Source organism: Periplaneta americana, chromosome 15 (genome assembly GCF_040183065.1).
Source record: "Periplaneta americana isolate PAMFEO1 chromosome 15, P.americana_PAMFEO1_priV1, whole genome shotgun sequence".
NCBI lineage: Eukaryota > Metazoa > Arthropoda > Insecta > Blattodea > Blattidae > Periplaneta > Periplaneta americana.
The window spans coordinates 160,732,917-160,758,878 of record NC_091131.1 but is presented as its reverse complement, the minus strand read 5'-3'; the positions used below and the strand labels follow the sequence as shown (position 1 = coordinate 160,758,878).

General features: G+C 36.8%; 1 protein-coding gene across 3 annotated transcripts in view; it reads right to left on the bottom strand.

The window, feature by feature from the left end:
• Nucleotides 1-25,962, bottom strand: part of LOC138715488 (follicle-stimulating hormone receptor-like) — a 778,322-nt gene that overhangs the window by 85,088 nt on the left and 667,272 nt on the right. For all 3 annotated transcript variants that reach the window (XM_069848450.1, XM_069848451.1, XM_069848452.1), the window contains one exon: nt 10,552-10,626. In XM_069848450.1, the coding sequence (XP_069704551.1) occupies nt 10,552-10,626 (75 nt within the window). The remainder of the gene's footprint in view (nt 1-10,551; nt 10,627-25,962) is intronic.

Sequence of the window (25,962 nt, the reverse complement as noted above, 5' to 3'; positions counted from 1 at the left end):
CGTTTCCATGGTTACCAAGTATGTTTGCGGTTATGTTTATGTTCCCATCGTGAATGATGGTATGATTTCTTGATTTTACTGTAACGTTTATGTTCTTAAGTTAACGCTTACGTTATGTTTAATTTTTCATTGTGAATGAGCCTTTAGACTTTAAACCGTTTTGCTACGAAGCTACGTTTCTACTTCCCTCAACATAGAGTGAGTTTGTGAAACCACTTTAGCGTTACTATGTGTTAGATGTAAATTTTTTTCTTCTCTCGTCTCTTACAACTCTGGTATACAACAGTTTGAGAAATATTGTCAAACTCAGAATAAAAATTAAGATTAAATGCAGAGTCCGCCATTGTGACTATGCGAATAGGGCGTGCGCTTTATAATCCAGCGGTCTGAAGTTCGCTTTCTGGCGTGAACTGTGAAAGAAATTTATATTCCGCCCGCGTGACTGGGTATTTACTATTTGTCCGTTGTATTGTGATTGTGATATCTGAGCGGGGCCTACGTAATGACGACACAAGCTTAGGGAGGCTCGCCTGTGTGAGATGTCTAGTGTGCGATCCAATGAATCTCCTTCCCCCAACCGCAAGAGAAGGTTAAAGAGAGTAAATGAATAAAATATAAACGTATATCACTATGAAACAGTAACAAATGCTGAGCAATTAAATGAATACGACATGGAGTTTTAGGTAGTCATTATAATTCTTTTACCACACGGATCATGGGGGCTGTTGCTGTTTTAATTTAGTTAACGAACGTGATAATTGACGTGAATAGAAACATTAATTTCAGCTACACTTACATTTCATAGCGCTATTTTTAAGTGACAAATGAGTTAGCCAAATATAGAAATTACCAATTTCAAATTCTTAGTGCAATTAACGAAGTATCCAGTTTTCTAAGTCACTGCTGAACTATCGTATTTAGTAGAATACACTAACGGTCTTACTAATAAAACCTTTTATACAGCTGATATTTAACTGTCTTATACTAATTACAATTATAAGTCGTGTGTAAATTTCTTACTAATAATGACTACATACGTCGTGTATAACAGTACAACCGTTAAACAGCCACGTCATAGTTTCGTCATTAATAAAATAAGTGAGGTTATTTATTTCCGGGCTAAGTATCGATAGTACAAACTTGGTCTGATCGATTACCACGCTATATTTTGGTCAAAGAGTACAGCTACAGCAATATTATTTTACTTATTCTGTGCTCTTTGGTTTGTTCTTCTGTGGTTACATGGCAACCATCATCATAAAATGACAATCGATACTAACAGCTGTAGAAGGGCGGCCATTTTTTCCTCTATACAACGCTTAAACAAGGGGTTTCGTGTATATAACTACTGCAAAGCAATTCCCATATAGAGTAGCGTGCAATTTAATCCGAACACGACATATTTTTACATTTTCTGTCATTGTTGGCCTCACAGCTGCTCATACCGCTTTAATTGACATCTGCAGTACGTGTAATTCCATTGTTGAAGGGCTGTCGTTATTATTTTTTTTATAATATGTGACATTTTGCCTGTCGTTTTGTACTTACAAGCATTTCAGTTGTGTTGAAGACTTAATACTGCAATCCTGTGTACATTCTGTCGTCTTCACAAATGGATACAACTCCACGAAAACGGTCTAAAATTATAACATTAGCAGAGCATTCTTCTATGACACAGAGGCAAATTGCTGCAGAATGTCACATCGGTTTGGCTACTGTTAATTCGATCATAAAACGATACAGGGAGACTGGATCCATCACACCCCAGAAAAAAGGAAACTGTGGCCGGAAAAGGAAGACTTCACCTGCAAATGATCGTTTAATTGTCAGGAAAAGTAAATTAAATCCTAGACTAACTGCTGTCGACTTAACCCGCGAGTTAATGGCTACCACTGGGGCGAATATCCACGTCACAACAGTGCGGCGTAGGCTTTTGGAAACTGGACGAAGGGCTCGTAAGCCTATTAAGAAGCAACTGCTAACCCCTGTTATGTGAAAAAAACGCTTAATGTGGGCAAAATTACATCAACACTGGACAGTGAATGCCTGGAAGAATGTACTTTTTTCCGATAGTCTCATTTCGAGGTCCACGGCCACCGTGTTTCTTACGTACGGAAAGGATCTGAAAAAGTAACAGCAGCTCATCTCCAACAAGCACCCAAATACCCCCCTAAAGTAATGTTTTGGGGTTGTTTTACACATGAAGGATATGGAGCATTAATACCTATCAAGAGAATGATGAATTCTGACAAATATATTCACTTATTGGAAACGAGAATCGTACCCCAGCTGCAAAAATCATTTCCGGATGGCAGAGGTGTGTTCCAACAAGACCTGGCACCATGCCATACGTCTCGAAAAACTACAGAATTCTTCAACAAGAAGAATATTCAGGTACTCCCCTGGCCAGGCAACTCACCCGATATCAACCCCATTGAGAACTTGTGGTCAATTTGCAAAAGAAGAATGCAAAAAATGGACTGTTCTACAAAGGAGAAGATGATTTCTGCCCTCATTGGTGTATGGTTTCGCGATGAAGAAATGAAGAATACGTGTGGGAAATTAGTGGAATCCATGCCAAATCGTCTCAGAGCTGTTATTAGGAACAAGGAGGCCACATGGATTACTGAGGTATGTCTTAGATCCTTTTTTTTTTATCCCGTTTGAGTGTTTTTGCATAAGTAATTACGTTGTTCGGATTAATTTGCACGCTACTGTATAGTTACAGCTGTTTATATGTCCAGCACTTAAGTATTTGTTTATTAGTAAAGTTTTCTGTCCCAAATCTGCATAAGTCTCGTATATGAACTATACACGGTTTATTAGTAGGACTGTAAGTGTAACAATAATACATTCTGATACAATTACAACTGGTAGTAAGGGTCCTGAAGTCGAGCACAAGTACATCCATTAAGATCTAAGCCGGGATATGCTCTTCAGACTACTTGTTCCCTTGTCATCACCATCATCACAATTATCATCATCCCACAATCTTTGTATGAACTTCGTGTTTTAACACGGACGGTGATGAATTCTATTACATTACTGACATACTTGAAAAATTAACCAGCATGCGGTCCGAACACATTAGCTTCGTGTGGCGTGCTGACCACAGTCAGACCTCCCCCTGTGTGAATCACGTGTCGCAGTAGGCTTTATCATGGATTGCATGTATTACATCAACAGAGATCGGCAGAGAATTTCCCAAAACGAGAGTTCCACCCAAGCCGGATTCATAAACTGGCGAATTCAGTTAGGCCCGATTGTATAAACCATTTAATCTTAGATCAGAGGTTAAATTGATCCTTGTTTCAGCTGAACTTGGAATTTTGTGTTGTATAAAGTCTAATCTGAGATTAATTTGTCTCAAACTAAAGTCAACTTTGACTGAAGAAATTTCTCCGATTAAGTTAAATGATCCAAGTTTAGTTATTTCGTTTCTGTTTGAAATATAAGAGTGACAGATTGTGCAAATAAAATATCCATTAATATTAATATTAATAGATATGATAGGTACATTTATATATATTTCTTTCAATTTCTTGCCTTAATACACAAACAATCTTATATTTTATAAGGCTCTATCGTGTTCAGCAGTATCAAATAACATAACCTATAATTATATTATATTTATAACAACCATTAATAATTAATGGATATGATAGGTACATTCATAAATTTTCAATTAACTGTATTACTAAACGAAAATTGTGGTTTTACAAAGCTTTATTATGTTTAGCAGTATCAAACACCATAACATGATAACAACTCGGAGAACAGTCAACCTTCTTCTTATTGTCCGCCATTATTTACATTGCACAAAATACCAGTGTCTCCAACAGAGTGTACGGAAAGTCGCCAAAAAGTAGTTGTAAAGTCGCTAGATTTCTCATTATCAACAAAAAAAGATTAAATTTTGTCACTATGGGGTGCTAAAAAGGTCACTAAATCTCTATTTAAGCAATATAAAAGTTAAAAGAAATTGTTGTTGAAAAAGAGTTAAAGTCGCTAGATTGGCAACACTGAACAAACCTGTCCGCGCATCACGTATTTCACCTGTTTATGCGATGTTGCCAAATCCTTTTCACGTGAACTTAGATTGCATTTGAACCAAGGTAATTTGATCGCAGAAAAGTTTTATACAATAGAAGTGTCTGAACTCGGTTCACTTTTCGATCTTCGATCAAAGTTGATCTTTAGTCAGAGAGTTTTATACAATTGGGCCTTAAAATTATACTTCAGTGCTAAATAAGAAAGTTAAAAATAAATCTGCGTTTTATCAGGGATGCATTGGCACGTAAAATACGTCACCCACTTCCAGGAATGAAATTACAGTTATGATTGTTTGAATGATTTATTTTTGTTACGGATTACAAATAGAGAGTTTGGGTCTAATATAAAAGGAGTAATTAATGAAGGCAGTGCAATATATTTCCTCTTCATATGAAGTGATATTCCGAAGTTAGTCCCAGCTCATGAACATTTTTCACTATGGTTCATTCTAAGTGTATCGGACTTGTCTATTGCCATTTTAATATTACGGGTACATAACTCGCGACTACAACTGGTCGCACAGGTCTGTAGCTGCTCTCCTGAGGTTGTAAATTGCCTCCCTATGTCAAGAAATTACGTAAATTGCCTCCTGTTTAATGAAGTACAGTACGTAAATTGCCTCCTGTTTATCTGAGAGATGAACGTGCTTCCTGTTTCTAAATACACCACTGTAATCAATATTTTCCTTCTCATTTACAGACTTACGACTGTCAATAATATAGGCTTACGTGTATAATTCGCACACCTGTATGGTTAAAAATTTGGTTCAGTATGATTAAAATATTGGTCTGCTTCAGTTAGAGAAACTTTGTCGTGAAACTTAAAATGTGTTTAAAACATTAAATAGTGACTTCTTTAAACAGGCAGGAATTTAAAACACACAGCCCTTACAAACTCGAGTCGAGTAATCTGTTCTTGTCGAAGTGCAAGTATTTTATTCCGTGAAAATAATAATTTATGCAAAGCAGATTTATTGCCCAGGCTTCTAAGCCACACCACAGGTAATATAATAATAATAATAATAATAATAATAATAATAATAATAATAATGATTTATTTTAGCTGGCAGAGTTAAGGCCGTAAAGCCTTGTCTTTCACTCAACCAGCAAAAAGTATATATACATATGTATGAACTTACAAAGAATTCAACAATTTGATTTAGAGTTAAGTTTTAAAGTTATGTTTTATTTACCGACGCTCGCAACTGCAGAGGTTATATCAGCGTCGCCGGATGTGCTGGAATTTTGTCCCGCAGGAGTTCTTTTACATGCCAGTAAATCTATTGACATGAGCCTGTCGCATTTAAGCACACTTAAATGCCATCGACCTGGCCTGGGATCGAACTCGTAACCTTGGACATGGAAGGCCAGCGCTATACCAACTCGCCAACCAGGTCGACTTTGATTTAGATAAGAGCTACATTTATACAAGAGTTATTTACGAATTAAAAAACAAAATACTGTGAACTATTAATTAAACACTGAAATACAAACTATGTAGCAGAAGTAAGCTAAAATACATAGAATGTTAATATATTTCAAATAATGTTAGATAATAGAAAGAGATTATTATGAGACAATTTTGAAAATACAGCACTATCAGGATGCATGTCTAAAGGAAGGAGTAACAATGTAGTCAGTGATAGTTTAAGTCAGTATGATTGGAGTGAAATGCTAAGAAGGTTATCTTTTAAGCTGTTTTTAAAACTGTTTATTGTCTTGCAGCCCCTAATACTTTGTGACAGGGAATTCCATTGTCGCGAGGTGGATGCTGTAAAAGATGATGAATAACGAGATGTTCTATGAAGAGGTATACTTAACGCGCCACAGATAAGTGATCTGGTATTTACGTCGTGGTTAAAGTATTATAGATAAGAGAAAAGAGACGAAAGGTAATTTGGTGTTGAAGTGTGCAGAATTCGAAAGAGTAAAGACAAAGAGTGTAAAGTTCTACGTTCTTTAAGGCGGAGCCACGAAAGACTTGCGAAGGACGGTGATATGTGATCATATCGTCGGATGTTGCATACGTATCTGACGCACATATTCTGAACTCTCTGTAACGTGACACAGTTCAGAACTTAGGTCACTTAACAAAACGTCACAATAATCGAAATGCGGCATTACTATACCTGGTAAGGTTTATCTTGTCTCAGTAGCAATAAAACGAAGTCCCTTCAAATGAGGGTGGAGATTATAGGAGGGTTGTAAATTTTTAGGATTCCTTTCAAAACCGTGTTATTGTACAGGCTACCGGAACTCAATTTCTTGAAAGACAAGCTCAGTGACGGAACTACACAGTACGAAGAGAGATATTTTGTAATTTTATTTTGCGCTACACAATGTATCAACTAGTCCCTTCCGCCACTGTATGGATAGACGGCATCGCTCAACTCTCCCATCGCCATAACAATACAGACGAAGTAAGAGATATCTCCTTTCTCTCTCTTTTGACAATGAGACAAGATACATCACACAGACTTTAGGGTTTGTACTAGGGTAAGTTTTAGTTGCTGGGACAAGAAGTTTCTTAAGCGACTCAAACAGTGAATGGAGGAACAGATTTTTTTTTTATCGTTTCTTTAACTTGAAAATGCCAATTTAGATTATTTACGAAAAAGAAGCCAAGATTTTTTACGACAGATGAATAAGGGATTAGCGTGTTAATATGTAGCTCTGTATTTGTTTAAGGACTTCTATCAAGTGATACATATTTGGGTAGCTGACGTTGAAAAGACTCTACATAATGACGTAATTTCGACGGATGAACGAGTAGTACCATGCTAGATATACTCAGTGGCGGATTCGACGTCCTAGGCAAATGGGAGACAATTTATTGTAACAGGAAACAATGTACTTATGCCGCCTACTCTCGATGACGAAATATTACCCCTACTGAGAGAGGCCGCGGCACGGCTAATTTTATAAGCCCTCAAGCTTGTAGCGAAGGGAGGTGACGTCATTGATGCAGTAACAAGTTACGACAGTCGTTCAGAAGTTAATGACCCAAATTTTTTCTTAGGATTGTTTGAATATATTTCATGAAAATTGTTGCAGTTTGGTGATAAAGGAAATTCATGTTTGTTCTTCACATACTGTCCACACCTGTGGAGTAACGGTTAGCGCGTCTGACCGCGAAACCAGGTGGCCCGGGTTCGATTCCCGGTCGGGACAAGTTACGTGGTTGAGGTTTTTCCCGGGTTTTCCCTCAACCCAATATGAGCAAATGCTGGGTAACTTTCGGTGCTGGTCCCCGGACTCATTTCACCGGAATTATCACCTTCATTTTATTCAAACGCTATATAACCTATAAATCTTTTCGCTGTAAGAAAAATCCTAATGTAAACAATAGCACGTGACTGAAGTGAGGCTTCATTGGCCGCTGTTGGGCGCCATAGATTCTCAGTACGTGTCCTGGCCAACTGTTGTACATTCTGTTTCATGTTAAACATTTCCCGTTACTCGTCAAGTAGTCCTAACCTCACTACTATGCATTCGTTTGCTTAGGAAACATTTACTTTATAATTACTGCAATTAAATTATTTGTAAGTCTTATGTCTTCACAATGGACAGTTGAGGATACGGAAGCCATACTTCAGTACCACGTGCTTACGTGAACAACTACGAGCTCAAGTGACGCCAGCTTGTTACAAGAACAGACTACCTCGGTATTACTGTTGGTATTCATCCGCGTTTATGGTACATAACAAAATATAAAAGTAGCTTTTCTTTTACATAGCGTTTTACACATGAGTGAAGTTAAATGTTTCATCATATCTAACAACTAGAATTGAATTTTTTATTTTGAAATAATATAAGATTGTGGTTTCCAAATACGAACTATATTTTCCTGCGTCATGTGAGTGTTTCGACAGGGAGCCAATCACGGGTATGACAGCAACGTGCTTATGTTTACATTAGGTTTTTTCTTGCAGCGAAAACAGTATAAGATGTTGATAAAGCGTCGTAAAATAACCTACTGTAATAAATTCTTCACATACTATTTTTCTACAATGTATCCATAATGTTTATGACCTTACGCCAGCGTGAAACAATTGCATTTGCCTAATTCTTGCCGTTACTATCTCTTGTCACGCGTGCGTAGCCACTTCGTTCACTTCACCAATTACGCTGTTGTCACTTTCGAAATGAGTTACACGAAAAGCATCTTTAAGAGACCCAAAGTGATGAAAGTCTAACGGTAACAGATCTGGGCTGTAGGGTGGATGGGACAGCACGGTTCAATCCGATGTGTTCCCAGTTTCGTAGTCTTGTATGGGGGCGTGCAATGTCATGCTGATTAAGACGTGATACCTCGTATGTGCATAAATGACCATTTAGTTTAACGACATTACTATTATCTTCGCAAAATTGGGCAGTTTCTAACATTTTGTCCTCAAAGTACTCGTAGAAAATCTTGCAAAGTAGAAAATGTATAAAAATTTAGTCTGTTTTAAGAAACGTTATTTAATTTTTTTATACACATCTTGATTACACAACTTTTAACACTGTATAACTTCGGAATATGTATGATGAGACTTTCTTGTGTTAAATTTTAAAGTACCTTGTTAACATGTTTCGACCTATTTTGGGTCATCTTGAGAACTGGTCGTTGTTGGTCTTGGCGCCTCTGTGAGGGTGCGTTCGTAGTGTAGAGTCAAAGAGTGTGTGTGTTTTGAAATTGAGTTGTGTGTTGAGAATATCGTTGGGGTGTGTGTTGAGTTTCTGGCTTTTTGGTTGGATGTGCAATATTTCCATGTCTGTGTTGATGTCTCTGTAGGTGTGGTTAGCATTTGTGATGTGTTCTGAGGTGTTTTGTAATTTTGTTATGGCTGTGATGTGTTCTTTGTAACGTGTTTGAAATGATCTGCCTGTCTGTCCTATGTAGACTCTACACTACGAACGCACCCTCACAGGAAACAAGAGGCGCCAAGACCAAAAACGACCAGTTCTGAAGATGACCCAAAATAGGTCGAAACATGTTAACAAGGTACGTTAAAATTTAACACAAGAAAGTCTCATCATACATATTACGAAAAATAGTTTTATTTATCTTGCAAATTTAGAGATACAAGTATCACTTCTTACTGCCAGGATGAACTCACCAGAAACGTTTCTTGAGCATGTATGCCACTGAGTTAATGGCTGCTTGTCTTGGCATCACATCCACAAGAATAACTCCACAATCCCAAAATAGTGACCATGACTTTTCCTGCAGAGGGAGCTGTCTTAAATTTCTTTTTTCTGGGCATTTGAGTATGATACCACTTCACTGACTGCCTTTTTGTCACCGGCTCAAAATGATGCACCCATGTTTCGTCACCTGTAACTATCCGGGAAATAAAGGCCTCCTCTTAGGTTTCAAAGCGCTCTAACAAACCAGAAGAAATTCTTTTGCTCTGCAGCATGTGGTCTAAGGTGAGACTTCGTAGACCCACTTTGAGCAGACTTTTGAGTATCCGGGAGCTTCAACAATTGAACAAACACTTCCAATGCATAGCAACAGCTGTTGCACTATTTGTCGTGTTGTGATGCGCCGATCCACATGAATAATAACATCCGCAGTATTCGTCATGTTTCGAGTATGGCAGAACATCCGATTCCAAGTGCTCAAAAGTGGACTTTCCTACCTTTGTTAATGGCTAGGAAAACTTGGGGCTTTACTTTTTCGAACGATTCTCAAATACTACATCGGTTTATAGCTTAGCTACTAATAAAGGTAGCATTCGGCTGTGGTTTATAATGTTATTATTAGTAATCATTTGAAATCCTGTTATTTGTTTACTACCGATTCCGAAATGAGTACCCATACTTGCTGCGAGTAGAAATGTATTAGCGTAAAATATTCAATCATTTTGAGAGGTGTAAAGCTTCAGGATATTTGTGAACTTTTCAAGCGATCTCACAGCAAATCCTTAAGAAAACTTCCGCAGCTAAACGATGTTTGTTGTGATTCTGCTCAGAGAGGGGTGGGGGGGAAGTTATTATTTCATTGAAAACCTGAGACTAATTCACTTTAACTTTTTCTGCATCTTTGTATCTCATTTGCAGTACATGAAAATACGCTGTTCAGTAGTTCAAAAGCCATTATTCGTGCCAAGAATTCAATAGGCTACACGCTAAAAAAATGAACGTAGTGAAACAAGACATAGCCGGAGATCTGGCAACCGTCGGCACAACCCATCCAAGAAATATAACAACCAGGGTTTGAATATATGACTATACAATAGCTCCTGGTTGTATAATATTTTAAAAGTTGGAGCTGTTGCATACATATCTCAAATTTGTGCAGAGGAGAAGGCAACAAATTTGTCAGTAAAGTCTGCACTATTTCTGTTATTGGCTAGCGGTGTTAAATCTGTTGTAGACTGTTTGTCCAACCAGTTCTGACAGGAAAGAAAGTAACAAGAAAAGAATATACATCGTGGTACAAGATGTTCGGCTTCACATTACTCTTCCACGTTGAACAACGTGAAAATTTTAAGTCTTACTTAATACTCACATCATTTGAACTATGGATTCCTGAGGGAAGTCAGACAAGTCCGGGAAGGATTGGAGTCCAGTGCGCATGATTCGTCTGTAACACACAACGACATAAACGACAGATTACTGGCAGGTCGAACAAAATGGAGTAAAGACTGCTCCTCATGAAATAATAAGAACATTTCGTGTAAAAAGTGTTGAGTGGATGTTCTTCAATAACCTTAGTTTAAGACTGATTTAAAATTCTCAACATGCTGAATTTGGCCACTATCATTCTAAAGTCAGAGATTCGACTAAAGGTAAGCGTTCACTACATAGTATCGCACTCATCGGACGAATCGCACGGATCGAAGAAAGACAATCTTCGCTGTAATTGTTATGTAACCGCGTTCACTACATCGTATCGCATGCATCCGCTCTCGGTAAATCCGTCCATGTTTCTCGGATGAGGAACTTTTCCGATGCGTGTGATCATGGCCTTCTTTAATAAATCAATTTTAATTGGTCAACTGTTACTATTATGGTGTGCCATGTTCAGTGTCGCGCCAAAATGGCAGACGGAAAACTTATTTCGCGTGTAGAAAATTGCGAAGAATTATATAATTTGAGGCGTTCCCATTACAGTAATCAAGTCATTTCTTACAAATATATTATGTAACCAATATTTCTTTCGTTTCTTCTTCTTCAATTAAGACGCATGAAGCATTTGCAAATTCTTATTCCCTAACAATCATAATTAATAGACCTAACCTCAACTCCTCTGTTTTCAGCAATGTCAATATCGTACGACGTCATGTTTTAAACAGCTGATAGGGAATCCGATGAGGCGATGAGGTGAAGCCGTTACAGTGAACGCACTGCACTTAAAATATCCGTTGCGTGCGATTCGTACGAGGAGTGCGATACGATGTAGTGAACGCTTACCTTAACTGTGCGTAGAAAAGAGACCACAAACGTTTCTTTAGGAAACATTAAGCATTCACGTGTGTGTGTGTGTGTCTGTCTGCATGCATGTATGTATGTATGTATGTATGTATGTATGTATGTATGTATGTATGTATGTATGTATGTATGTATGTATGTATGTATGTATGTATGTATGTATGTATGTGTATGTACGTACGTAGTTTTTTAAATTACAGCATGCCCCATTACCTAAGTAATATTAGATGCTTTCACTTTGTATGTAGTATATATATATATATATATATATATATATATATATATATATATATATATATATATATACAGTGCGATCCAAAAGTCCCTCCGCAGCTCCATTAGTTATAGTAATCCTGTAGACAGCTGGTACGTAATCTTGTAGAAAGTTGACACTTCCCCAATCATTCCGGTTTGACAACCTCACATCCCCAGTCAATCATATGCTTAGCGGCCAGTGCTGCCACTTGAATTCTCTGCCTAGTGGATTCTCGGCTGCACCGTGGCTACAGAAGCACTGCGGAGAAACTTCTCGCTCGCACTGTATATATGTATATATATATATATATATATATATATATATATACACACACAGACACAGTATTTACAATTTGTTAATCTTAATTTACTTAAAATGTCTATGTATGTGTCGTTCTTATGTTGTATCACACATTTTTAACACTGTAGTAGTGCCTTTTCATATCACACATTTTTTAAAAACACTTTTAGTTGCTATTTTATCACGCAATTTTTTTACACTATAAGCCTATTAGTTGCTCTTTTGTCACAAGTTTATAGAGTTTATAAATTGATTAAACACTTTTAGTTTACAAGCTGTTGGCAAGTCACTGGCCAATCTCCTCCGTTCATCCTGAGGTCTCTCATTAGCGATGTCTTCTGCTGCGTGGTGTCTGCACATTCATAAATAAGACGATTCACTGTTTGCTGTACATGTTGGGTCGTCTATGATGTGGAATCTGTGAAGGTATGACTTGGTTCTGCCGTGTCCTGTGATAACTGCTGTGAAGTCTGGAGTTGAAGGTATTGATAATTTTAGTCTCTGCTTGACTAACGGGAAGAAGGACTTCGTTGTTGCACCTTTGGTTGTTTTATTCCATCTATCTTGCCATTTCTGCATTCCTGTTTCTTTTATTTCTGTAGCTATATCAGTTATTCATATTCATAGATTTCAAAAAGGCATATGACTCGGTTAAGAGGGAAGTATTATATGATGTGCTTATTGAATTTGGTATTCCCAAGAAACTAGTTCGATTAATTAAAATGTGTCTCAGTGAAACGTACAGCAGAGTCCGTATAGGTCAGTTTCTATCTGATGCTTTTCCAATTCACTGCGGTCTAAAGCAAGGAGATGCACTATCACCTTTACTTTTTAACTTCCCTCTAGAATATGCCATTAGGAACGTTCAGGATAACAGGCAGGGTTTGGAATTGAATGGGTTACATCAGCTGCTTGTCTATACAGATGACGTGAATATGTTAGGAGAAAATACACAAACGATTAGGGAAAATACGGAAATTTTACTTGAAGCAAGTAAAGCGAACGGTTTGGAAGTAAATCCCGGAAAGACAAAGTATATGATTATGTCTCGTGACCAGAATATTGTACGAAATGGAAATATAAAAATTGGAGATTTATCCTTCGAAGAGGTGGAAAAATTCAAATATCTTGGAGCAACAGTAACAAATATAAATGACACTCGGGAGGAAATTAAACGCAGAATAAATATGGGAAATGCGTGTTATTATTCGGTTGAGAAGCTCTTATCATCCAGTCTGCTGTCCAAAAATCTGAAAGTTAGAATTTATAAAACAGTTCTATTACCGGTTCTTCTGTATGGTTGTGAAACTTGGACTCTCACTCTGAGAGAGGAACATAGGTTAAGGATGTATGAGAATAAGGTGCTTAGGAAAATATTTGGGGCTAAGCGGGATGAAGTTACGGGAGAATGGAGAAAGTTACACAACACAGAACTGCACGCATTGTATTCTTCACCTGACATAATTAGAAACATTAAATCCAGACGTTTGAGATGGGCAGGGCATGTAGCACGTATGGGCGAATCCAGAAATGCATATAGAGTGTTAATTGGGAGACCGGAGGGAAAAAGACCTTTAGGGAGGCCGAGACGTAGATGGGAGGATAATATTAAAATGGATTTGAGGGAGGTGGGGTATGATGATAGAGACTAGATTAATCTTGCACAGGATAGGGACCGTTGGCGGGCTTATGTGAGGGCGGCAATGAACCTTCGGGTCCCTTAAAAGCCATTTGTAAGTAAGTAAGTAAGTAAACTATTGTTGATTTTGTAGTTTTGCTGTAAATGATTTCTATAGTGTCGTCGTTAGCAGCTTGCTTTGCTAAATTATCTGAAATTTCATTGCCGGCTATGCCTATGTGGGCTTTAACCCAGCTGAAATGGATTAACCACTTGTTTTGTTCAAGGGTACGAACTGTTTTTAGGATGTTAGCTATTAATGTTTCTTATTTTCATTTATTAAACACAGAGTTATTTTACTATCTGTGTAGACTGCTATTCTTTTTTCCGCGTTTATACTGTAGGTACTCTAATGCTTCAAGCTCCTTCAAAATCTTAAGAATTGCTATTTGCTTCGCTTGATTGTTAGAGCATTTTTCATCCATTCGGTACTTAAGCTGACGAATTGGAGTTTCTTCATTGAATATAGCCGCTGCCGCTCCCACCTTATTTCTTCTTTTACTCCCATCTGTGATATTTTTATAGGATATTCCGTGGCTTTCTCTTTAATGTTAACATCTTCTGCTGGGCGAGTCCAGTTTGAAGGTTCCAAGGGTGCGTCGTATTGTATTCCATCACATAGGTTTGATTTTCCGATTACTGTCAGATCTATCGGTTGTATCCCGGCTATAATGCATGATTCATCATATGACACTGTTCTGTAGGCTTTAGCGATTTTAATATTGCACAGCCTTTGAACTCTCTGTAATTTTTCTCTATTTTGTTTATTCTTATTGCTTCTTCCCAAACTGGTGCTCCGTATGTTAATATTGGTTCTATTACCCCCTTATAAACAGGGCTTACAACTTCGTTGCCAAGTCCCCAGTTGAGCATTGCAGACTTTGATAGAGAATGTATAACAATTATTTGATTTTTCATGTATTTGTTGTATGTGTGTATGGAAGCTGAATTTTCTGTCGATATTACAGTGGGTGATCAAATTATTAGGGATACTTGGTAAAAGTAGGAATTTCATCTTCAAATTCACATAAAACACAAGTAATTTGGATTTTCTTAACTGGAAAAGCTTTATTACAATATTATTATATATTTAATTGTGTAATAATGAATATGGAATGAAATAAACAAGAAAACTAATATTTTGTCACACATCCCTTTGCAGAAATTACAGTTTTAACTCTATTTGGCGTACTAGAAATGCTTTGGATACAATTATTTTTAATTTCTTGGCCGTGATGCCACACATTGATCAGTTTTTCTATTAAAGATTGTTTATTTCTAATAATTTCTGAATGCATTTGCCTCTTCATTAGCTCCCAAATATTTTCAATCGGATTAAGGTCCGGAGAGTTACCAGGCCAATCCAGAACCTTAATTTTGTTGTCAGACAGGAATTTTGTCACCTTATTTACCTTGTGACAGGGCGCAGAGTCGTGCATGAACACAAAATCACCCTCTGGAAACCATTCACGGACTTGTGAAAGAAGCAGTTCCTTCAGAATCTTTATGTAATGATATGAGGTTTGCCACTTTAGAAAGTTCCGACGAAGTTGAGAAAGAATTAGATGTTAATAGCGTGTGGGAAAATATCAGAGATAGTATCAAAATTGCAGCTGAGCAGAGCATAGGTTATTATGAAACTAAGAAAAAGAAACCGTGGTTTGATGAAGATTGTTGCATGGTAGTAGAAAGAAGGAAACAGGCAAAATTGAAATTCTTACAGGATCCAGTTGAGGAGAAGAGAGATAATTATTTCAATGAAAGACGGGAAGCAAGTCGTACACTTAGGAATAAAAAGAGAGGTTACTTGAAGGAAAAACTGAATGAGGTAGAAACAAATAGTAAGAATAAAAACATTCGAGATTTATATAAGGGTATAAAGGAATTTAAGAACGGATATCAGCCAAGGGTAAACGTGATCAAGGATGAGAATGGTGACTTGCTTGCAGACTCTCCATCAATCCTAAACAGATGGAAAAACTATTTTGCGCAACTACTAAATGTACATAGGCCAAATAGAAATGATCGGGACGAAATTGAAATACAAACTGCTGAGCCATTTATACCCGAACCCACGCTTTCAGAAGTCGAAATTGCGATAGAAAATCTGAAAAAGTACAAGTCTCCAGGTATCGATCAGATTCCAGCAGAATTAATACAAGAGGGTGGAAGTGCATTATATAGCGAAATTTATAAACTTGTACTTGCTATTTGGGAAAAGGAAATTGTACCAGATCAATGGAAGGAGTCCATAATTGTACCTATTTTTAAAAAGGGGGACAAAACCAACTGTGGTAACTTTCGAGGAATATCACTTCTGTTGACGTCGTACAAAATTTTGTCCAATATTCTTTTGAGGAGATTAACTCCGTACGTAGATGAAATTATTGGGGATCATCAGTGCGGTTTTCGGCGTAATAGATCGACTATTGATCAGATTTTTTGTATTCGGCAGATAATGGAGAAAAAATGGGAGTATAAGGGTACAGTACATCAGTTATTCATAGATTTCAAAAAGGCATATGACTCGGTTAAGAGGGAAGTATTATATGATATTCTTATTGAATTTGGTATTCCCAAGAAACTAGTTCGATTAATTAAAATGTGTCTCAGTGAAACATACAGCAGAGTCCGTATAGGTCAGTTTCTATCTGATCCTTTTCCAATTCACTGCGGGCTAAAGCAGGGAGATGCACTATCACCTTTACTTTTTAACTTCGCTATAGAATATGCCATTAGGAAAGTTCAGGATAACAGGCAGGGTTTGGAATTGAACGGGCTACATCAGCTTCTTGTCTATGCGGATGACGTGAATATGTTAGGAGAAAATACACAAACGGTTAGGGAAAACACGGAAATTTTACTTGAAGCAAGTAAAGCGATCGGTTTGGAAGTAAATCCCGAAAAGACAAAGTATATGATTATGTCTCGTGACGGGAATATTGTACGAAATGGAAATATAAGTATTGGAGATTTATCCTTCGAAGAGGTGGAAAAATTCAAATATCTTGGAGCAACAGTAACAAATATAAATGACACTCGGGAGGAAATTAAACGCAGAATAAATATGGGAAATGCCTGTTATTATTCGGTTGAGAAGCTCTTATCATCCAGTCTGCTCTCCAAAAATCTGAAAGTTAGAATTTATAAAACAGTTATATTACCGGTTCTTCTATATGGCTGTGAAACTTGGACTCTCACTCTGAGAGAGGAACATAGGTTAAGGGTGGTTGAGAATAAGGTGCTTAGGAAAATATTTGGGGCTAAGCGGGATGAAGTTACAGGAGAATGGAGAAAGTTACACAACACAGAACTGCACACATTGTATTCTTCACCTGACATAATTAGGAACTTGAAATCCAGACGTTTGAGATGGGCAGGGCATGTAGCACGTATGGGCGAATCCAGAAATGCATATAGAGTGTTAGTTGGGAGACCGGAGGGAAAAAGACCTTTAGGGAGGCCGAGACGTAGATGGGAGGATAATATTAAAATTGATTTGAGGGAGGTGGGATATGATGATAGAGACTGGCTTAATCTTGCACAGGATAGGGACCGATGGCGGGCTTATGTGAGGGCGGCAATGAGCCTTCGGGTTCCTTAAAAGCCATTTGTAAGTAAGTAAGTAAATTGTCTCATCGTTCCTTGAACAAAATACAGACGACCATGACCACTAATCACAGACCATACCATGAGGCTTAGAGGATGTTTAACAGTCTTCATAATACAGTCATTATTGTACTTTTAATCTTTACGCATTCTAACGAACACAGATTTGTCAGCAAGTATCTGTATGGTAGATTCATCTGAAAAACACACCTGAAAAAAGAAATAAACACTAGGCCTACATAAAACACATTTGCACAAAGTAAAATTGGGACTAACAAAGAAATCATGTGAATGACAAACAACTCACTTTTTTCCAATCATCCACAGTCCAAGATTGATGCTGCTTTGCCCAAGACAGACGCTTCTTCACCATGTATGGTTTCAGGAATGGTTTCTTGGTTGGAGTGCGACATGAAAACCCTAACTCTTTGATCCTCCGACGGGTTGTCATAGAAGATATGTTGATTCCAGCATCTCTCATTGGCGCCTTTCTATGTATAAAACTGTTAAACATCCTCTAAGCCTCATGGTGTGGTCTGTGATTAGTGGTCATGGAACTGGTCGCCTGTATTTTGTTCAAAGAATGATGAGACAATATCATTACATAAAGCCTATGAAGGAACGGCTTCTTCCACAAGTCCGTGAATGGTTTCCAGATGGTGATTTTGTGTTCATGCACGCCTCTGCGCCCTGTCATAAGGCAAATAAGGTGACAAAATTCCTGTCTGACAACAAAATTAAGGTTCTGGATTGACCTTAATCCGATTGAAAATATTTGGGAGCTAATGAAGAGGCAAATGCATTCAGAAATTATTAGAAATAAACAATCTTTAATAGAAAAACTGATCAATGTGTGGCATCACGGCCAAAAATTAAAAATAATTGTATCCAAAGCATTTCTAGTACGCCAAATAGAGTTAAAGCTGTAATTGCTGGAAAGGGATGTGTGAGAAAATATTAGTTTTCTTGTTTATTTCATTCCATATTCATTACTACACAATTAAATATATCATAATATTGTTTATGAAACACTATTTAGGGTAATAAAGCTTTTCCAGTTGAGAAAATTCAAATTACTTGTGTTTTATGTGAATTTTAAGATGAAATTCCTACTTTTACCAAGTGTCCCTAATAATTTGATCACCCACTGTAATCCCAAATACTTTAGATCAATCACCTATTGCATTGGTTTCTTATTGAGAAGATATTTAGTTTCTTGTTGTGGCTGTTTTTCTTTCTTGGGACTAACATAACTTTTGATTTTGTATCGTTAAACTTGATTTTATTCTCCTTCGCCCAGAGTTCGATCTTTTTGGTATCCTGATTTGCACAATTTTCGGCATCCACTGCACTGCTGCCCTTCGTCATTATTAATAAGTCGTCTGCATAAGCAATTACTTCCGTTCTGCAGGTAAACTTCAAATTAAGCAAAGAATTATATAAGTTATTCCATAAGCCTGGGCCGTAGGTAGACCCTTGTGGACAGTCCTTCTCTACTTCTCTTACTGACTTGTATTCATTGGTGCAAAGTGTAGCTGTTGTGTTCTTAAAGTAGTCCTTAGATAGATTATATAATTTCTTGGGGCAATCTAGTTGTTGTAGACTGTTGAGAATACTGCCACCAGGCTACATCCAGGCTTATGAAGATGATGCAGTCATGGAATTGAAAAATTTTTAGTACGAAGTGCTTCGCTGCCATTGCCGCATCTATTGTGCTTCTCTGGGGCATAAATCCGTATTGTTTCTTGTTTAATAAATTTCTCGAATTTAAATTATGAAGGATACTGTCAATCTTCAACTTTTCCAAGACTTTTTTTCCGACATTAAATAGTCTGATGGGCCTATATTTTGTTACACTGTCACTTTCTTCTTTACCAGGTTTGATTACTTACTTACTTACTGGCTTTTAAGAAACCCGAAGGTTCATTACCGCCCTCACATAAGCCCGCCATTGGTCCTATCCTGAGCAAGATTAATCCAGTCTCTATCATCATATTCCACCTCCCTCAAATCCATTTTAATATTATCTTCCCATCTACGTCTCGGCCTCCCTAAAGGTATTTTTCCCTCCGGCCTCCCAACTAACACTCTATATGCATTTCTGGATTCGCCCATACATGCTACATGCCCTGCCCATCTCAAACGTCTGCATTTAATGTTCCTAATTATGTCAGGTGAAGAATACAATGCGTGCAGTTCTGTGTTGTGTAACTTTCTCCATTCTCCTGTAACTTCATCCCTCTTAGCCCCAAATATTTTCCTAAGCACCTTATTCTCAAACACCCTCTCTCAAAGTGAGAGTCCAAGTTTCACAACCATAGAGAACAACCGGTAATATAACTGTTTTATAAATTCTAACTTTCAGATTTTTTGACAGCAGACTGGATGATAATAGCTTCTCAACCGAATAATAACAGGCATTTCCCATATTTATTCTGTGTTTAATTTCCTCCCGAGTATCATTTATATTTGTTACTGTTGCTGCAAGATATTTGAACTTCTCCACCTCTTCAAAAGATAAATTTCCAATTTTTATATTTCCATTTCGTACAATATTCCCGTCACGAGTTTTGATTACAGGTATTATTTGCGAGTGCTTCCATTGCTTTGAAAAAGTACTGTTCTGTAGACATATGTTGTAGACTATGATAAAGAAGAGACGGAAGAGTTGAAATGCCCTTTGGAGTATGCCACTCGTTACTCCATCTTCTCCCGGTGTTTTATTTGGATTAAATCTTCTTATCACTGCCAGGATTTCTCCTTGTGTAAAATCCACGTCATTTGGAGTGCCTACGGGCTCCTCAGCATTTTTTCTTAATTGTACAGGGACATAATTTTATTTTTACTAATATTTTCCATTTTAAATTGCCTATAACTTACCTCTGGATCAACACCGTTTGCTACCCCATTCCACGACTGGAGTTCGATGATACTGGCGTAATATACAAACAAATCATTTTACTAGGTATAGGAGGGAAGAAATGTAGTTCATTCATTTACGTAAATTAGGAAATATTGCGCTTTTGAGTTTGATCATTTTCATTAGGTTTTTGTTTAATCAGAATACAGTACAGTATTAACAATGAATGCTTTTACTCACGAACTGAGCTGTCCATGTGGACGTATTCATTATGCAGTATATATTATACTGTCTACAGCACATTGGCGTACAATATAGAGAATGAAGTTAAATTGAAAAATAATCGTAATATGGATATTTAAACACATTATTTTTTTTTTAAATGGTGGCCGTTCATTTCGATACAGGCTTCAGTTCTAATGTGCATATTATCGCACTATAGACTATTGTACCTAATACCAATTACCAGTTTCGTTCTTCGTACTAGTAACTCATGTTGATATAATCCTGTACCTACTCTATAAAAGAGTACTTTACGTACTGTAAATTAAATCTTCACTTCTGCCCGATCCGAAAAGATAAAATTACTCAGACATACTATCTACTGTCCGTCCAAGTCGTTATGTCGTAGGGTCGTAGAAAGGGAGGAAATCACGTGCCAGTTAATTACTTAACGAGGCCCTTTTATTTAAGTTATTTTAAACAATTGTATAATATTACGCAGACGTCCAATTCCTAACAGAAATTAATGTTCTCAGAAAAGAGCTAAGACAGCCCAGCCACTAGCTGGCGAATAAAAGTTGGTGGGGGGAAACCAGGATACGACGTAGGCAAATGGACCACAGTACCTGTGCGAAAATGATTCAATATTGAACGCTGTTTCGTCACTGGAAAACGCGAATATATTTTTGGAACGTACTGTTTACTATGACCGCAAGGCTACTATGACTGTATATGCTGTCTTGGATCTGTGCGGAGGACGGTTGAACTTCGTTAGTAGAAGGGAGTGAAGTACATTTGAAAACTCAGGTACAATAAAAATTGAAGTAAAAATAAAATGATGTCCCTGTATATGTTTTTCACGGTCGTTCTGATCATTGTCTTTCGGGACGAAGTGATCCATAATATATTCTACTATACTTGCTGTGTCCGTGGTGTACGTTCCATCATTCTTTTCAAGTGTAGCGAGTGAGCTACTCCCTTTTAATTTCTTGGCTGCTATCTTATATACAACATTCCAGGAATTGAATTCTTCTGTAATGTTGCAGAATTGTTCCCACGATTTTAATTTTTGCATTTTTTTATTGGTACTGGTGACAACCTTCTCGGTACTTCATTTTCCTTTCCTGGCGTAGATTTTCGTCGTTTTTTGTTTTTTGGTACCGTCTCCTAAGTGCGTTCGCATTATGGTTAGTTCAGGTGTCCACCATAGGACAGTTTTCTCTTTAAAATTTGTTCTCTTCCCCATGCTTATTCGGAAGGATGCTTTATATGATTCGCTTACGAACTTTTGCAAGTTCCTGAATATTACTTCCATATTTACATATTGTCTAGCCCTGTTGGTTAGTTCTTGATCTAACTCAGTAGCATATCTTCCACACCTGAACGTTGAACTAAGATGTGTCGCTAGTTGTGAGTCGAATTTTTTATACCTTCTTCCGAAGTTATATATCTCATTCTCTGGAAGGTTTTAGTCGTGAACGTGAAGGATATTATCTTATGATCGGAGCAGCTTTCTTCAACTCCAGTCTGTTATATGCCCTAGGAGTATGTGGTTGGAGACTTAAACCAATCATACTTCTGCCTCTTGCTGTCTCAAAATAGGGTATTTCTGTGTTTTCGTTCAGTATATGTAAGCTATTGACTGTAAGAAATTTCTCCAATTTCTTTCCACGGTCATTATTTATTTCGTCAAACCATAGCTTAATTCTTGCATTCGTGTCAGCAAGTATCATTAGTCTGTGTCCTTTAGTGTGATCAAGTATTGTATCCATTTTCTTCAGGTCTTTCTCTATTCTAGAATCTCCGTCAAAATATATGCTTGAGCCATAAAATAATTTATTCTTGTACTTGATTTGAACCACAATGCAGTCTTCGTCGGAGATTTGGCTGATCGTTGTTGCATCAATATCTTTATTGTTTGTAATTATTGTTGCCCTCTTTCTTCTATGGCCGCTTGTGTATACTCTCATTGTTTTGAGTATTATTGCTGCTTTATTATTGATTTACTAGCCGTACCCGTGCGCTCCGCTGCACCCGTTAGAAATAAATATAAAGTAATTACATAATTAAAATAGGACGTTTGATCCAGGGAACATTCGTGTTTGATAGAAAGATAAATCGTTTAATATGTTACTTAATTTAAATTGCATCCAAATAATTAAAATGCAATCATTTTGGTCCAGAGACACTCGTTTGGTGCAATGACAATTCCTTTAACCCGTTTCTTAATTTTTATTACATGCAACCATAGTTTAACCCTTCAGTACTCGCGTGGATTACAATAGTAATCCACTGATATTTAATCCTCTATTACGTCACTGCCTGCAGCACTGCGTAGTTGAGCGTCAATGCAATTTCTCGTCACAGTCTAAGTGAGGCATTACTGGTGTTTAGACGTATTTGTCGCAACCCTTTGGAAAGTTATAAGAAGTTTTATAAAGTGATGCACAATTTTTTCGAGTGGATTACCATTGTAATCCACGCGAGTACTGACGTCAGTTTTTTGTTCAGGTAAGTGAAATAGTTTTTAATATGGTTATAAGTGATGCAATGCAGTAAGTTTATGAAAAAATGTGTGACATCGTTCCATCCTCTTCGCAGTTTGCTCCAATGGGTACGGAAACTACAAACAACATTTGCAAATGGCTGGATGAAGATATGGATGATGGCATTGAAAATGAAAGTGATGATGAAAGCAACAGGGGAGATCTTTAGAATGAAGTTCACGATTCTAATTCAGAAGAAGACAATGATGATGATGATGATGATGATGATGATGATGATGATGATGATGGTGGTGGTGGTGGTGGTGATGAAAGACTAATGTCTATAAATGATGGAAACTGCTATACGGATAGAAAAAAGACTACAATTTGGCAGGAAGAACCAGTAGCTCAACGAGGGAGAAGACGAGCACAAAATATAGTGATTCATTTATCGAGCCCTAAAAGGGCTGCAAGAATTGCGCGGACCCACACAGAGAGTTTTGACTGCTTTATTGATCAGACAATAATCAATGTAATTGTAAGGGTACTAATATTTGTATTGAAAAAGTGAAGCGTAATTACGGACGTGACAGAGATTGCAAATTAAGAAATGACGTAGAAATTGAGGCACTCTTGGGTATTTTGTATTTTGCTGGCGCCTTGAAATCGGGAAGACTGAACGTAAGAGAACTATGGGATAAAAATGGCACAGGAATAGAGTCAATTTACCTGACAATGACCTACAATAGATTCTAATTTTTGTTACGATGTCTACTCTTTGATAACATTTATGACAAAAGGAAAGGAAAGAAATTTATGAATTGGCTGCTATACGTGAAGTATTAGAGTTATTTGTTCAGAACTCACAAAAGTGCTGTAGTCCAAGCGAATATGTAACTATAGACGAGCAGTTGGTTGCATTCAGAGGACGATGTCCCATGAAGAGTATATACCTACTAAACCAACAAAATGTTGGATCAAAATTTTTGCTAAGGTGGATGTGAAAACATATTACACTCATAACTTAGAAATTTATGCTGGTATTCAACCAGACTGTCCATTTCACCGAAGTAACAGTGCACATGCAGTGGTGAAGAGGCTGGTTCATCCCATCAAAGGAACAGGAAGAAATGTGACCACCGATAACTGTTTCATGAGCATACCTCTGTGTTTAGATCTTCTAGAAAATGACAAAATTACACTTGTAGGAACATAGAAAGAAAACAAAAGAGAAATCCCTCCTCATTTCACAACTACTAAGACAGGCAAGTTAACAGTACATTGTTTGGATTCAATGAACGCTGCACAATTATTTCGTATGTACCAAAGAAAAAAAAACACTGTTAGCATTATCAACCATGCATTATGATAAGACAATGGATGAGGAAACGGGAGGCAGCTAGAAACATGAAATAATATCATTTTATAATAGAACTAAATGTGCTGTGAATGTCCTGGAACAGTTATGCTCAGCCTATGATGTAAGCAGAAATTTACGACGCTGGCCTCTATTTTCTTTGACTTACTAAACATGTAATTTGTTTGAACTGTATGGAAGAAATGCGTAGGCCTACTTAGATAATTGAATCAGATGTAGATTAGACTATCATGTGCGTTAAATCTGAACTGCAAAAACATCTGTAAAATATTATATGTGAAGTGTGAATGATTGTTACATCCCTGAATTTTTTCATTGCTACACCCCTGAGTGAGGTATTTAGTTATCAAATATGACGCAACAAAGGTCAGCAGTAGTGAACTTGCGTTTCCTGTGGGAGAGTTTACATCAAGAGATCAGGTGACCTTCAAACAGCGAATGAGCAACAATTCTAGATAACCTACATAATTAAGATGATAGTGAACTAACTCATAACTATGGTGCAACAATAAATTATGACTCATAGACACGTCCAGTGTGGAAACATTATGTAAACATGTCACTTGAATGCAATTTGTGTACTATAATACGTTTCATTATTAATATTTATATTTAATACGTTCCGTTATGCGTAACATATCCATTCTCATTACTGTAATAACTGAACACAATATATTTCTTAACATTTAAATCTAATTGCAATGTTTGAACCATGTCTGCAAACAAAAACAAATGTGGATTACCATTGTAATCCAGGTGAGTACTGGCGTTACGAAATTTAACGCGAGTAACGAAGGGTTTTAATGAAGATTGACATCATTTAGATTTAATGTGTATATTTTATTTTACTTGTTATAGGTTTCCATTGAATTATGGTAATAACTTAATTTTAACCCTTTTTTCTACGTATTCAGTAAATGGCGCTGGGCCCACTATGGTTCCGAACCCTTCAAATAACTTAAATTATATTATATAATATTACATATTATATTATATTATATTATATTATATTATATTATATTATATTATATTATATTATATCAGAAGTTACTGTAATAGCATTATAGCATTATGTCCATCTAGAGAAACTACACTTTCCAATGGTGAAATAATAATTAATTATACAAATCGGTTAATTTAGCTTCCGATATTACTTCATACAAACACAGAAACTTTCTCTGTAGGCTATCTTTCATAGCTTTCGATTGTTGCTGTTCAAGGCCCCTTATAGATGAAGTCATTTGTTTTTTAATTCATTATACGGCCTTGGATGGCAGTTATTTTAATTTTAAAACTCATTTATCTCATTAAATATCAGTCCTATCAAAATTTTTTTAGGAATAAAACTTATCGCAAATTATTTTTAAAGAAACTTTTGCTGTGTAACATGTTTCACAAAAATCAATAATAAGCGAGATATTTCGATTTATTTAATTCAGGCCCCCTTATAACCCCCCTTTTAAATAATGTATTTTGAATGCCATATAGCCTAAAATCTAAGTTACAGCGAACTTAATTTATATTCCAATTTTCATCGAAATCCGTTCAGCCATTATCGCGTGAAAAGGTAACAAACATACAGACAACCAGACATACAAACAAACATTTCAAAAAAGCGATTTTCGGTTTCAGGGTGGTTAATTATATATGTTAGGACCAATTATTTTTGGAAAATCGAAAATTACCAGAAAAATTTCGG